Source organism: Pelobates fuscus, chromosome 5 (genome assembly GCF_036172605.1).
Source record: "Pelobates fuscus isolate aPelFus1 chromosome 5, aPelFus1.pri, whole genome shotgun sequence".
NCBI classification, from domain to species: Eukaryota; Metazoa; Chordata; class Amphibia; order Anura; family Pelobatidae; genus Pelobates; species Pelobates fuscus.
Genome location: NC_086321.1, coordinates 142962850 through 142977615, shown reverse-complemented (window position 1 = coordinate 142977615; position 14766 = coordinate 142962850). Strand labels below are relative to the sequence as shown.

The window sequence follows — 14766 nt, the reverse complement described above, 5'->3', positions numbered from 1 at the left end:
TTTCATAATGTTTATTAAAAATAATAATTAAAAATGCTGCAAATAAATACCTGCTTAACATCAGTTTTAAATAAACAAACAAACCAGGCTTGAACATTCCATAATTTTTTTGGACCAGAGTACACATTTCAACCACAAAGAGAGAAATACTACAGCTATATACCGGTAATTGTCCCATGCCACACCTCCCAAATGTCCTTATTTTGGGCTCAAATCCATCCCCTCTGCCCCTCTTTCCTATCCTAAAGTCCCTCTTTACTAGGGGCTTCATATTGTGTATAACAGAGCTGTATACCAGAGCTCCACAGCAATAATCCTCCCAGTAATGTGTCTTTGAACTACAATAAATGTGTTAAGCAATCAGTCTGCTTAAGTAAGATACATTGTTCTTATTCTAAATTATGTCTTAGTTCCATAATTGTGATTAATCAGTTCCCAAGAATGTCTCAGAACAGCCCAGCATCATTCACACCCCCACTCACACCCCTAAAATTAAAGTGTTCTGTCTATTTGAAATGTTGGGAAGTATGCCATCTTCATGTTGTGTTCAATAACATAACTCACAACCCTCAGGACCATCATCGCACATTCATTGCACTCAAAATAATTAGGCTCAAGCTGTCTTGGTCTATAACACTCCTTGTGTTTTTCTGGTGTATGGTCTTGAGTTCTTGAGGCTTAACAACATAAATTAGTCTAGCTGAGAGGCAACTCCCATCATCCTTAGGCAAAATGCCTATGAATTGAGTATTGTTTTAATCTTTATCAATCCGGGCTAGATGTTTTTAGAGTAATATATATAATGTTTCTAGATGGATGATCATTTATGAAAACAACTTTTCCACATAAAATTGCTTTTTTAATTATTATTATAATTAATACAGGACCAACTATTTTTCATAGAAAAGAATATAATGAGCAAAGGGTAAATTTGATTTGTCAGAAAGCAACCTATGTTAGAGTATCATTAGAATATAAGAGATAGTTGAAACTAATATTGATAATAATATTACCCAGATCCGGGGTGTGGAGAGAGAAGTTAGAGGTCCACAGTCTGATACTCATATGGTATGAACACTAGATTGTAACATTAGCAGAACATTATGGTTTGAGTGAAAAGAGAGGGCCAAAAGTGTACGTACATGCCTCAATTCTCTTCTTACAAGAGAGGTAATCTTGTCCATGTACTGAGTGACAGGATTAGGAATGATGACTAAAAAGGGGTGTGGGAGGACAGGAGAGAGCACTAGAAGAGGGTAAGAAGAGTGAGATTAGTGTAGAGATGAAGAGCTGCTTTACAAATGGATTTTCCAAACACTTGTTATGCAGGAGCATTTTTTGAAGATGTAGATGTAGTAAGCAAAACAAGACATTTTTGTGAACTATATTGTAGAATGGAGACACAAAATGTTGATCAAAGCCACAGAAATTTACAGTAGGATGCATTTAAAGGGACACTATAGTCACCAGAACAACTACAGCTTATTGAATTTGTTCTGGTGAGTAGAATCATTACCTTCAGGCTTTTGCTGTAAACACTGTCTTTTCAGAGAAAAAGCAGTGTTTACATTACAGCCTAGTGATAACTTCACTGGCCCCTCCTCAGATGGCTGTTAGCGATCCTTCCTGGGCCATGGCTGCCTAAAATGCATCCAAACATTCAGTGTCTCCTCCCTCTGCATGCAGACACTGAACTTTCCTAATAGAGATTCATTGATTCAATTCATCTATATGTGGAGATGCTGATTGGCCAGGGCTGTGTTTGAATCATGCTGGCTCTGCCCCTGATCTGCCTGTTTGTCAGTCTCAGCCAATCCTATGAGGAAGCATTGTGATTGGATCAAGCCACCACTTCTGATGATGTCAGCAGACACGTTTTGACTATTGACTATTCTGAGTCAAACAGCATGCAGAGCTACAGCTTCAGGCTTGAATAAAAGTAAGATTTTGCTATTTTTAGGGAGGCATGAGGGGGGGTTTGATGGTGTTAACACTATAGGGTTAGGAATACATGTTTGTGTTCCTGACCCTATAGTGATCCTTTAAGTTAGGAGAGTTTTAGTACAGATTATCACACAGGGAACCTGCGAAGGGGTGTAGGTCATATTTATTCAAAATACCAACTGAAAGTTTAAACTAGACATCCCTTCTTCCTTTTTACATTCTCTAAAGGGGCATTTTTTTCATTGATCCCTTGATGAGGGTTTCCAGTTATTGTTATGATAAAATTATAGGAATTGTGGATGGGTACGGCGGATTATATATAAGCAATTGTCAGATGTATGATGATGTGCTCTGATGTATAATTTTTGATTGCGCACCTATTGCATGTTTATTTTTTCTGTATCTAACCCCGTCTATGTACTCTCTAAAATATAGAATTAAAAGTAGTTTAGTAATTAGAAAACATTTTAATAAGCTAAACTTGCCCACATCCCTGTTTTACTTCTGCTTCTACTTTAAGAAAATTCTACAATGTTTTAAAACAAGCATGTCAAAAGCAAAGACTAGCACGGGCCAAATAAACAAGTTTAAGTTTATGTGGGCCTGAAATAAAACCAAAACTTAATTTTCACAGAAACGCAGGCTTATTTTGAAAAGTACAGTATATATATATATATATAAAAAACAAACAAAAAAAAAAAACAGAACCCTCCTCTACTAAACCCCAGCCACCCTCTACCAAACCCTTGAAACCCTATGAAGGTGGAGCACGTCACTGTCACGTCAGAATGTGACATGGCGTTGCGTACCTCCGTGCACCTCCAGGTCCTCTACTGTCCAGCCGCAACCATCGCAAAACGGACCGACACATTCACTGACCGACCTACACACACATACACACACACTCACTGACAGACAGACAGACAGACAGACAGACAGACACACATTTACGCATTCTTGCACACACTGACAATTCATTTTATTTATTGCTGATTGCTCCCTACCTTTGGGAGCTGGTGTGGGCCTCTCCCTGGGGTCCAGTGGGGATCTTCTCTCTGCAGGTCTCCCTTCCTGTGAATGACTGCTCCCTCAAACGCGCAGTTTAGTGATGCCAGGCCGGAATGACGTCATATTCCAGCACCCAGCATCAACACAGGGCGTGTGTGCGAGCAGTAAGGAGCAGGAAGAACAGACTGCGCTCGCTGCTGCCAGCTTCCTGTTTCCTCTCCCCCCGGCCAGGTAAATTTTAGCAGAGTAGGCACCTGCAATGTGGGCAGAGCAGGTGCCTACTCTGCCTTAACAGTAAGCATGTACACGCGGCTCGCTGGGCCGCAAAGAAATTAATTGTGGGCAGCATGCGGTCTGTGGCCCACATGCGGTCAGTAGACCGCAAGTTTGACATGCTTGTTGTATACTGTATTGATTTTCACACAAAAAAAAAAAACGGTCTCCATATTAAGTTTTCCCAGCAACAGTGAACATGCATTATTCGTAGATTTTATCCCATTTTCTCATTAATGAGATCAAATAAATATAATGTAGAAAAAATACATTACTATGTTTTAGCATTACTGAACTTAGGCAAAGCAAAATCTTAACGCTAAAAAGAAGCTGCATAAACATAAGCTCTTACCAATCTTCAGTCGGATATTGTTAGGGTTGTATCTACGCCCCTCTGCACAGGTTAAAAGAATGTTTTGGGGTTTCAGGTCCCTGTGGATAATGCCTTTACTATGCAACAGCTTCATGGCTCCTGCTATTTGAATGAGGAAAATGCGGATTGTGTCCTCACTTAGCGTGCGCATGGCTGTAGGACAAAAAAAATATATATAGGTGAACATTACATTATATAACTTTATCATAACCAGATTTTATATATGTAACCCACACATTTTAAGCTTTACATGCTAAATGAGTGATCAATGTGTTCATGAAAACCAACTATGACAGTAAGCTAATAAACATATACAAATTACCCCCTATTTAATTACTTTGATTTAGGGCTGACATTTGTATTGTGAGACAGATGGAAGTTTAACCCCTTAAGGACACATGACATGTATGACATGTCATGATTCCCTTTTATTCTAGAAGTTTGGTCCTTAAGGGGTTAAGATTCACTAGTCATGTGAAAGTCACTTGTTTCTAAGAAAACAATAGGATTTATTCACTAAACAGTGAAATACAATGCGTTAAAAGACTATTTTGCCAAAATGCAATTAGGTTTTCAACTCAATAAAGTTCAATCTTTAGTGAATAAACTTTATGGTTAATTTTCCTCATTGGCATTTGTAAAGTTCCACTGGATTAGTTATCCCTCTGTTTTCAACTCTCCTTTGTTTAAAGTAAAGTTCAAGCTAGTCTTGACATTTCTTTTCAGGACGATCCAAAAGATCACTTTGTGATGACACATAGGGCAACTCTGGCTGCGCCAAGTTGTGATTAGAAGTACAAAAGCCAGTCCGGTTCCTATCACGTTCTTGCATAAAGCAAATGCACTAATACGTTTTAAAGGGTATTTTTTATTTGGTATACGAAAAAGTAGTTATATGATCACGATAAAATAAAAATCCCACGGTGCAGCACATAGCAGGCAAATTACCAGAATTAAAACCAAAGTTCATCTCTCTCATACACCCACCCCTTCACTTTTTTAAACAAACAAATTCAGAACAAAAATAAAAGAAATCAAAGTGCAGTATTTATTAATTCAGCTTTTCTCTACCACAAACTGTCTACAGTTAACAGCAATTTTAAAAAGCTCTGTACTTCTCGCCAACACAAAGATCAAAAAAAAAAGTCAGGGTTGATAAACTCTTATGAAAACACAGGCTGTGTTGCAAGAAAGCCTTAAAACAGACCAACACAGGAAGTAGAAGTTTCCCTTGCAGCAAGCGTGGGAAAGGGTTCAGGTTACAAAAAAATAAGAATGTAGTTAAAAGCTAATTCGTTTATATTTGAGTATATGGCATATATGTAAGATGGTATCTAGTTGTTTAATCAAATAGGATAATTCACTGATAATTCAGCTCATTGAAGTGGTCTGGGTGCAGTGTCCCAGTCCCACTTAGTCCTTCAATGCAAATCATTGTAGTTTTAGAGAAACTGCAATGATTACATTGCAGCACTAAGACTGCCTCTCGTGGTTGTCAATCAGACAATTGCTAGAGGCACTTCCTGGTGGCTGGGTGACTTTGATCGGAACTTTGTATTCCTTACACTATAGAATCCCTTTAACTTGCAGACAGAGATAAAACAATTAAGATCAGGCCTTTTCAACCTTAGCCCTTTAGCGGTTGTTGGGGTGAAATTTCAGTGAAATAAGAATTCCGTGAAATGTAGTTCTACAAAAACTGTTGGACCAAGGTTGTACAATGCAAGTTTTGAATTCTACCTCACAGATATAGATCAAAGTAGTGGTACCAGGCTGAATGAATCACCGGAGCTATCCACTCAGCTAACTCATGAGGCTAAATATGGCAGGATGGGAGAAAGGGTAGCTTAAATTGCACACTCCCTATTATTTTAGGTCAGTATTTATGTATGGAAAGTCAAGGTGACAATAGATTGAGGTTGTTTTTTTTATGTATTAGACGTCTAACAAAATGTCTACATGCTTCAGACATGTGACCATACAGGTTGACTGCACAGTGCCTGGAGCTTTTTGTGATGTGCCCTAGGCTGCAGCTGAACATTACCGTAATGATTAACTATATGGACAGTGCTGTCTGTTCTAAGCTGTAACGCTTTATATCTGGAAGGAATACATAGCAACCCCCAGGAAACCAGGCTGTCAACATACTAATATATGTAGTTAATGGAAGATCTACACTGAGGAACATCTAATCCAAGAAAATTGCATAACACTCCGTGGTACACATTAGTAATTGGTGCCGTGTTTAGTGCCAGGTTATTGTGCTACAAATAGCACTTGAAAATAATGATGATATATTGGTTTGTTTCTGAGGGCTGAAACTCTGACCAGGTGCCACTGGTGACTGGTGAGCTTTATCCCTCACAGAAGGTCTTGCCGTGTGGGGTTGCCAGAAGCCGACCAGCTACGTCACTCTTAGACCTCATATTGTGAAGCGTCCATATTTTCCGTCCAAAAATGAGTAAAGTATATCAATCTGCCATGTGTCTCAATGGATTGCATTGGTTGTTTTCTTCTTTACTAGTGACTGTATCAATATTTTCTTATCAGGTGATTCTGTTACATATCTGAAGCAACCACAATTCATCAACAACAGTTCGTGCTTGACTGCGGATGGCAACTATACTTTATATATTTACCTTCTCAATATATGAACGCAGATAAGATTTCTACACTTAGCATAACTATGTTGCAATGATTAGAAAGAGAAACAAAATAAAATTACGGTTTCATATTCCATGGCCGTAATAAAACAGAGGTATAAACTTTGTAATGCTTTATTAGAAAGAACAGCTTAAACAGAGTGTATGAGCTATTCAACAGTATAGGAGAATAGATGACCAATCAGATGTTAACTTGCTTTAAGAGTTTTTATCTCCTGCTCTGTAAATTGAACCTTTATCTCATACAGGAGGCACCTGCAGGTTCAAAAATGGCATTAACAGAGCAGGAGAATTTTTTTTCTAAATTAAACCAGATGTGCAGCAAAGCAAGTGTAAATATTAGATCTCTGTTTATAGGAAGTGTTTAAGAAGGCTGTGTAATTTACATGCAGATAGGTGTCACTAGGTGCATAAACAAAGTGATTCTAATCTTAAATGGCAGAGAATTGAGCAATGAGACTGCAGGGGCATGATCTACACACCAAAAACGGCTTCATTAAACTAAAGTTGTTTTAGTGCCTATAGTATTCCTTTAATAGTTGTCAGGTAGCTATAGTTTAAAAAAAAAAAAAAAATCTCCTGACTCACAAAAAAAACAAAAAGATTGTTTCTACTCACATAATGCCTGCCTGTCAAATGTACACTCACAGAAAAGTTTAATCAGAAGACATAGTATCTACTTAATAAGCAGAGTCAGCAAGGCCACCCTAAGGACTGAATAAAGGGGGGCAATAGGAAGTAAAATGGTCATGGTGGTTGGAGTAACCGTTTAAGGCTATTCTAATTATATCAGTCTGCAAAAAGCTAATTGCAGACTCAACAAACTTAAAGTAACCCTTATTGATTTACCACCCCCATCACTGAGGCCAATTTCTCACAGTAGCCCAATCCTCCTCCTGTGATGCAACTCCACGGCTGGAAGGGAAGGGATGTCAGGCTGAAGGGAGCTCTTTCGTGGCACTGAGGGAGGGCAGTGCCACCACTGGTTGACTATCGCCAGCATGCAGACTATAGGTGCCCAATATGTATAGAATTAATAAAGTAATGTCAGCCAGCCTGGAACTTTGGCTAGTGACGCCCTAATGCCAGAGGTGGGGCTGCTCCCCTGGCAGCAAAGTGAAATGCTGCATATACAGGCTCTAAGCACCATGAAAATGTCAAATCAGTGAAGTGGTTATGGTGTTTAGAGCAACTCTTTCAATATAACCCAAGGTAAAATATCTTGGTTGCGGGGGGCGTGGGCAAGCGGCGGAACGGAATGGCCGCATAAACACTGAGCTCCTCCGGTCCCACTCTGCCGATCACCACTTACCTGCACCAGACACAGAGATGGGGAAGCACACTAAGGCTGGGAGTACCCCCAGAACACCGGGGTCCCGCCAGGCGACGAATAACGCCTCCATGCGGCAGTTCCTGGCTGCCACACCGGACCCGACCTCCCAGGCTTCATCCGAGGCCTACCCGCCATCAGAAGCCTCCTCGCTAAACTCCCACTCACCAGGCCGTGATGAACAAGGGGAAACTCCACCGGCAAACTGGCTGACCCTCCTAAGGGCACTACCCACACGGGCTTACCTCAGTCAGGCAACCTCAGCCCTCCAGACTTCCATCAGGGCTGACCTTCAGCTGATGAGGGCAGACATCCAATGTATGGCAGACCGCATGGCCCAGATAGAAGCAGACCATGACTCCCTCACAGCAGCGCAAGCAGCCCAAACAGCCAGCCACTCCAGACAAACCGCCCAAACGCAAGCCATGGCCAGACATATAGAAGATTTAGATAATAGGGTCCGCAGACAAAACCTACGAATCAGAGGCTTACCAGAAGGTGAAGACACACCTGTCCAGCTTAAAGGCACACTCACGGCCATCTTTAACAATCTCCTGAACCGCCCCAGGGAGACCCCCATAGAGTTCATCAGGGCCCACAGAGCGCTAAGGCCCAGGGGTCCAGCGGAGGCACCGCCAAGAGACGTGATCTGTTGCCTAGCAATATACGCCCTAAAGGAAGAAATCCTACAAGAAGCCCGCAACAGAGGAGAAATCACCCATGATGGCCAGCACCTCCAACTTTACCCTGACCTGTGCCCGGCCACATTGGGATACCGCAGGGCACTAAAACCACTCACAAGGGTGCTAGTAGCCCAGAAAATACGATACCGCTGGACCTTCCCTACGGGCCTGATAGCCATCACCCAAAGCGGCCCCAGACCAATCCGCACCCCGCAGGACTTGCAAGAGCTGTCGGAGGAACTCCAACTGCCACCTCTTAACCTAAACTGTCCGGATCCACTGGACTTTTATAACAGCCCACCTACACAACAAGGGGGATCTTTCCAAGCACAGCGCAGAAACAGAACCAGGATGGAGACCGTGAGGCCAGCCGGGGAAACGCGCTAACGGACACATGCAGCAGACCCACAGTATGGGAGCCACACGTGGAACTCGTAACTATGCACTGGGACACCTTGCACGCGGGCCCCAAACACACACAGGCCACACATTTAATTACTACACCGCATAGAGATCTGCAAGTCAGGGGAGGGAGGTGGGGGAGGGGGGGGGGGACAGCTAGGAACGGGCGTATGGGACAACCTGATCGCACACTCTGTGACTCCACGAAAGAAACATTGGGGACTAAAGGTTTGTCAGGTGGGGGGAGCGGGTGGGAGCGGACAAAGAGTACGGTCACAAACACATGTTTGGGAAGAAGGGTTACGAGGGCCTAGGGTAGACTCCACTGAGCGACAGCCCAGGTAGACCAGGTTAGAACTGGAGGAGGGGCCCCCAACCACTGACCCTCACCCAGCAGGACGACACCAACCGGCACCCCCAAGTTTCAAAATAGGAGGGGGGGGGAACAGAGTGGGAAGCTGGAGGTCACATAGACACACGACACGAAATCACCACCTAATGGGGCCACTCACGACATCACATCATGATCCAACAGAGAGGTAGAGGGGTAGACAGGAGAAACGGGCAGGGGAGGGCCAAATCAGAGACCGCACAACCTGACTCCCACCTGGGATACAGGAGGGCGACTAGAGGTTGGGCCCATAGAATGCTAACTCCACCTGTCCTGGCTGGATAACTACGGGGCGGAGGGGGCCGGGGGACACAGGAGACCCCAGACAGGAGAAGGACCTACCATACTGGGCATACGGATAACGGCGGGGGGACTCGGCTGTGCCGACTGGTGCGGCGAAGTTGACTCCTACCTAGCCCACACACTAGTCTTTCTTAGACAATTATCACTGTTTACTGTTGATTGTTACTGTTGCATTTGTTGTTTACCACTGAGTGTCGCTCTCGCCCGCGGGGTCCACGGGGACGATCCCGCTACTACAGACCCACCCGCGAGGCGCACGCACAAGCCTATTGCTCCCACCCCTTCTCCCCAACCCCACCCACTATATCCTAACAACCTAGAGACGTGACAACCATGCCGCCTCACAATACACACCAACGATGGTTCAACTACTGAGACACGAAATACCGAGGCTCTGCCACGCCACGGACGACGGCCGCATCAAAACACTGGAGGCCATGAGGGGGAACACCAATCACTCATTCATGCTACAATTCAGATATCGACATATGAAAGGGTTCATACAGGTGACCACTCAAAACAATCACAACCTCAGACCTTTAACGGCATTTGAAGAGATCTGCATGGACCCAGATCCGATGGTGAGGGGCCTCTCAGCGCTCTATGGCTTGATCATGCGGATGAGGAGATTACCACCCCCAGGCTTCATGGGGAAATGGGAAACAGTTCTAGGCACCACATTCACACCCAACCAATGGGACAAAATATGCACCCTCTCACTTCACTGCGCACCGTCCAGTGGGACACAAGAAACAGCATACAAAATCCTAGCCCTCTGGTACCGCACTCCACTTCACACACACATATATACGATCCCACGACAGACGACACATGCTGGAGATGCACAAGACACACGGGTACATACCTCCACATATGGTGGGACTGCCCAGTCATCCAACCATACTGGTCGGCCATCCACAAGATAATAAAAAAATTTACAGACACCCCGCCACCCATGACCCCTGCAACATTTTTCATTCACCACACCACGACAAAGACATCAACCTACAAAAAATCCCTAACTATCCGAATACTTAACGTGGCCAAAAGCCTAATTCCTCTCTACTGGAAAAAGCAAAGCACACCCTTCCTAGTGACGTGGTACCAACGCATGGAGGAGCTGAGAACACTAAAAGAGCTCTCCCTGCTGGCAGAGGGGAAGACTCAGACGTATATGACGATCTGGACACACTGGATTCTGACTACGGCTCGAACAGACTTCCAGACCATGATGAACTGACTGAGGACGATAGGCGAGACAGAGGACTAACAAGACTAGAGAACAGCAACAAGAAAACAAAACAAAAAAAACAAAACAAAAAAATACCCCCCACACTTTTCTTCACCCCTCCCCTCCCTCCTTCTCCCCCTCCCCCCCCCCCCCCGAAGGGACCCGCGGGCAGAGGCGCGACACGTTAGAGGAGATAAGAGGTGGAAGGGATCTTAGGCGTATGGGCACCCCTAAAACGAGAACCATGAGAGGGGTCCACTGTCAGACACAGGACAGGGGGAGGCAGGGCTAACACAGCACCCACGAAAGGACAAGAGAAACAACCAATACTCGAACCAGAATAGCAGACGATAACACCACTGACAAGGAAGACCTTAGGTCTGAACCTACAGGGCATGGACACCACCCTGACTTCTCCCACCCGGTAGGGAGCAACACGCTAATAACTTGGAAGCAGGATAAGACCCACCCCTGCCACAATGGGTGACCCAGAACAGCTATAGCAACTAAACAAATAAGGGGAATGGCCTATCCAAACATATTCGTTATAGGACCTGCGAGTCCGACTGGGAAATGTTTCTTGTTTTTACCTGGTGACTTGCACGCCACCACTGTTGCTCTTTGAGCCTGCTAGATTTCGAAGTATTCATTGAAACGTATTAATGCTGGACCTGCGCGTCCACATCGACGGTCTCTTATAAAAATTGGAAATACTGAATAAAGAGAAATTCACAAAAAATATATATATCTTGGTTGCTAATGCAACCTATATTAAATAGAAGCTCATTGAGCAGGGCCCTCCACCCCCTCTGTTCCTGTACGTCCAGTTGTCTGGTTACAATTACATGTCTGTGAGTCCACCCAATCTGATGGCGCTATATAAATAATAAAATAATAAGAGAGGCCATGCCAAGTTTTACTGACAAAAGTACAAATGTAAATCCTATAAGGCTGTGCCATTTCAATATACTACATAACCCCAAACTAGACTGACTAGTGTTTTGGTGCACATTGCACCATCGTCAGGGACCTAAAATGATTTTATCCATCCTTATTTCTATTTCAATGTTGATTTATTATCTGGATGTTGTAGGAAAGCGCTTACACTTGTTTCAGCTATTGCTTCTAATGTTGCAATGTTTGCACGAATAAATCCTTGAATGATCTGTCCTTAACTGATCCAACCTCTATACCTGCTTTAGCTGCTTTAACAGAGATTTAAAGAGCGTGTGTATACAATTACCTGTTCTTTATTGCTACATATGTATATTAGTAGCTATTCTCCAATTTAATTCACTAATGATACTTTACCATGTGTATCTGAATAGTTATATGATCTATTTGGTATCTGGAGATTACTACAGTAGCTATGTCAAGATACACTAGATCGGCTACATCAATTCTTCCTTTTTAAGTCACTAGCACGTTTGTATTTTCACTTATTATTTGGCTTTACATCGTTTGTATTTGTAATAATTCAACATATAGTATTGAATAAAGATATTAACATTTGTATTTTTCACCCTTTGAGTTGTTACTCCTAATGTGGGTAAACCCTTAGTGGGTTTCTAGAGAATCGATATTCGTGTGCTGTTGGCACTCGTTTTTTTCGCTCTCTACATAGCCCCCTGAGGTATCCTTTTCCTCTTTAGACTTAATTGGGTTATACCCACTTTTATCCACTCAGTCCTACTTTTGACTTTAGGGCCAGGTTGTCCTGCCCCTCAGGTCTTTTTTTTGTCAAGTTTGAAGTAAGAGTGCTTCCAGGGGTCTTCTGGCACCATAACAACTAAATTTATATCACGTTGTTATGGTGCCTGGCGTATTCCTTTAATGTGGATAAAACTGAACTTTCCAGCACATAACATTTGTCATTGCCCCAATATCAATATTACGAATTACAAATAAAAAAACCTGTTCATTGCTAATGCTTTGTTGGAACAATCTCCTTGCCATCAGAAAATGACAACCAAGCCAGTTCAAAACTGTGCAGATGTAGCGCTAAAGGCTCCGAAATATAGGATCATTTCTAATGCTTTGTTGGAACAATCTCCCTGCCATTAGAAAATGACAACCAAGCCAGTTCAAAACTGTGCAGATGTAGCGCTAAAGGCTCCGAAATATAGGATTCTTTAAATGCAGAGACTAAATAAACACACACAGCTTTCCTAATATTGACATTTATTTATACAGACCTAACAAAGACTTCAGCAGCAACCACAGCAGGTAATACCTTTCAAATTGTACAAAATACCGTTACTTTATTTATGACAGATTTCTTTTGTACGTTTCTTTTCTCAGCATTTTCAAATTTTCCTAAATACAAAACAATATGTTTGTTCTCTAGTATGACATTGGCCAGAATAGTGAGCTGCGGGCTACCTCTGGAGGTAAAGTGATTAAATATAGTACTAGAGAAATGTGCACTCATTAAAGGAAAGGAGTATAAAAACACCTGCAGCTAAAAATAACCCATAAGAAAATCTTAATGGTACACTTCCCTGAGAGGTACAAGTTCTAGATAATTACGTTCACTTCCGCTCTAGAGACTTTAAGCGAGATATATTTAATACTTTTGGTGCTAGACAGGTGTAAACAAAGCTATGCAGGGTAATGATCCTATTGGATGATTTAATGAAGATCATTAGCAGACTTCAAAAATCACTGTAAACTTATTCCCATAAATAAAATGAAAAACAGATCTCTAAATCAAAAATTACAACGTTGCGGTTGTTCCCGAAGAGTAATTACCAATGTACTAATTAATTATCATACTAAAATTACCTTCATGAATGGGAGCAACTCTAAAACTATTTATTGAGGCAACTAGCACAAAGGTAACTAATAGACAAACTTTACTAATGCTTGGTTAGCCTCTATGCACTTAGTTGTATTACCCTACAATAAATAAATGAGGGTCGTAGATATATATTGAAAAGCTTTTACTGTACTTTTGTTATGTGTGCACTGTTCCCTAAGCCGTAGGGATATTTTGGTCTTTACAGCAGCACCACTACTTAGACATGCATGCTCCCCGTGTGCCCCTAATTCCCCTTTTTTGTGTCAAAAAAGGGTTTTAAGTTATATCTAAAACTTTAGCTTGAGATATATGCATATTAAAGGTTATGTTTATGGAATGTCACTTTTCACATTCTCTCAAGTCCACCTGACCACTGGAAAACCAGTTAGGCTTATGTTAGTCGGTCGTACATACCACTACAGAGATCCAATTTAAAAGTACATTTCAATCACCCATGCGTGTTAAGTGCTACAGCCCACGGGCTGATCAATTCATAAACTACATGAATTAAGCTATCTGCATTGCCCTGTACATTAAGCTTAAAGAAGACACAATATGCTGAACTTTAAAGTTCCAAACACTAAAGCAGACAGACCTGCCAGAAATAAGCCTCAATATCTTAAGTTTCTTAACCATATAACCATTTATGGACGATATGGCATAGTCCCTCCAAAGACAAATTTCCACGCATGAGAGGAAGGTGTGGCGAAAGTAACCCTGCCACTGGTTCTTGGAGGGGCCTGTTTGCCAGCTTCCTGCCTCAGCACTATGGCCCATTCCAGAAGGCTCATAAAAGACCTTGTTCATGCCTTTCCCCTCCTATTCTAACATTGTCCTGTTCGACTACCGAACAACCGCACGAACCAGGGACCACCCAGGAGCTTGTTAACACCTATTAACACCTTGGAATGGTTCTCACCACAATGTTCTAATTGGGTGGCTGCAATTCCTATGGACAACCACGAGGTGGCGGCCATCTTGTTCGCATGAACGCAGGCAGCAGTGTTTGAGCATGAATCTGGAGATTGAGTGTCTACCGAGGCCTACTCGTTGCATTGGGTAGATCCTACATGGCAGGGACCCTCTATTAACTTTCTTGGTATACCTTGCAGGGTCTCCTACTACAAAGTGTTTCCAGTTTTGCCAAGTACCAGAGGCACCAATACTACTCAGTGTTTCTTACTTACAGTGAGACAGACACTTGAGGGTGGATTAACCCTCAGTGAAACATAGCAGTTTCTCCGAAGATGCTATGTTTTCAGCTGCAGGGTTACAACTAGAGGGACCTGGCACCCAGACCACTTCATTGAGCTGAAGTGGTCTGGCTGCCTATGGTGGTCCTTTAACATACCACTCTTTTACTCA

The 14766-nt window shown here is 42.7% G+C and overlaps 1 protein-coding gene across 3 annotated transcripts in view; it reads right to left on the bottom strand.

The window, feature by feature from the left end:
• Positions 1–14766, bottom strand: part of ULK1 (unc-51 like autophagy activating kinase 1) — a 99133-nt gene that overhangs the window by 57885 nt on the left and 26482 nt on the right. For all 3 annotated transcript variants that reach the window (XM_063454381.1, XM_063454383.1, XM_063454382.1), the window contains exon 6: positions 3578–3751. In XM_063454381.1, coding sequence (XP_063310451.1) covers positions 3578–3751 — 174 coding nt within the window. The remainder of the gene's footprint in view (positions 1–3577; positions 3752–14766) is intronic.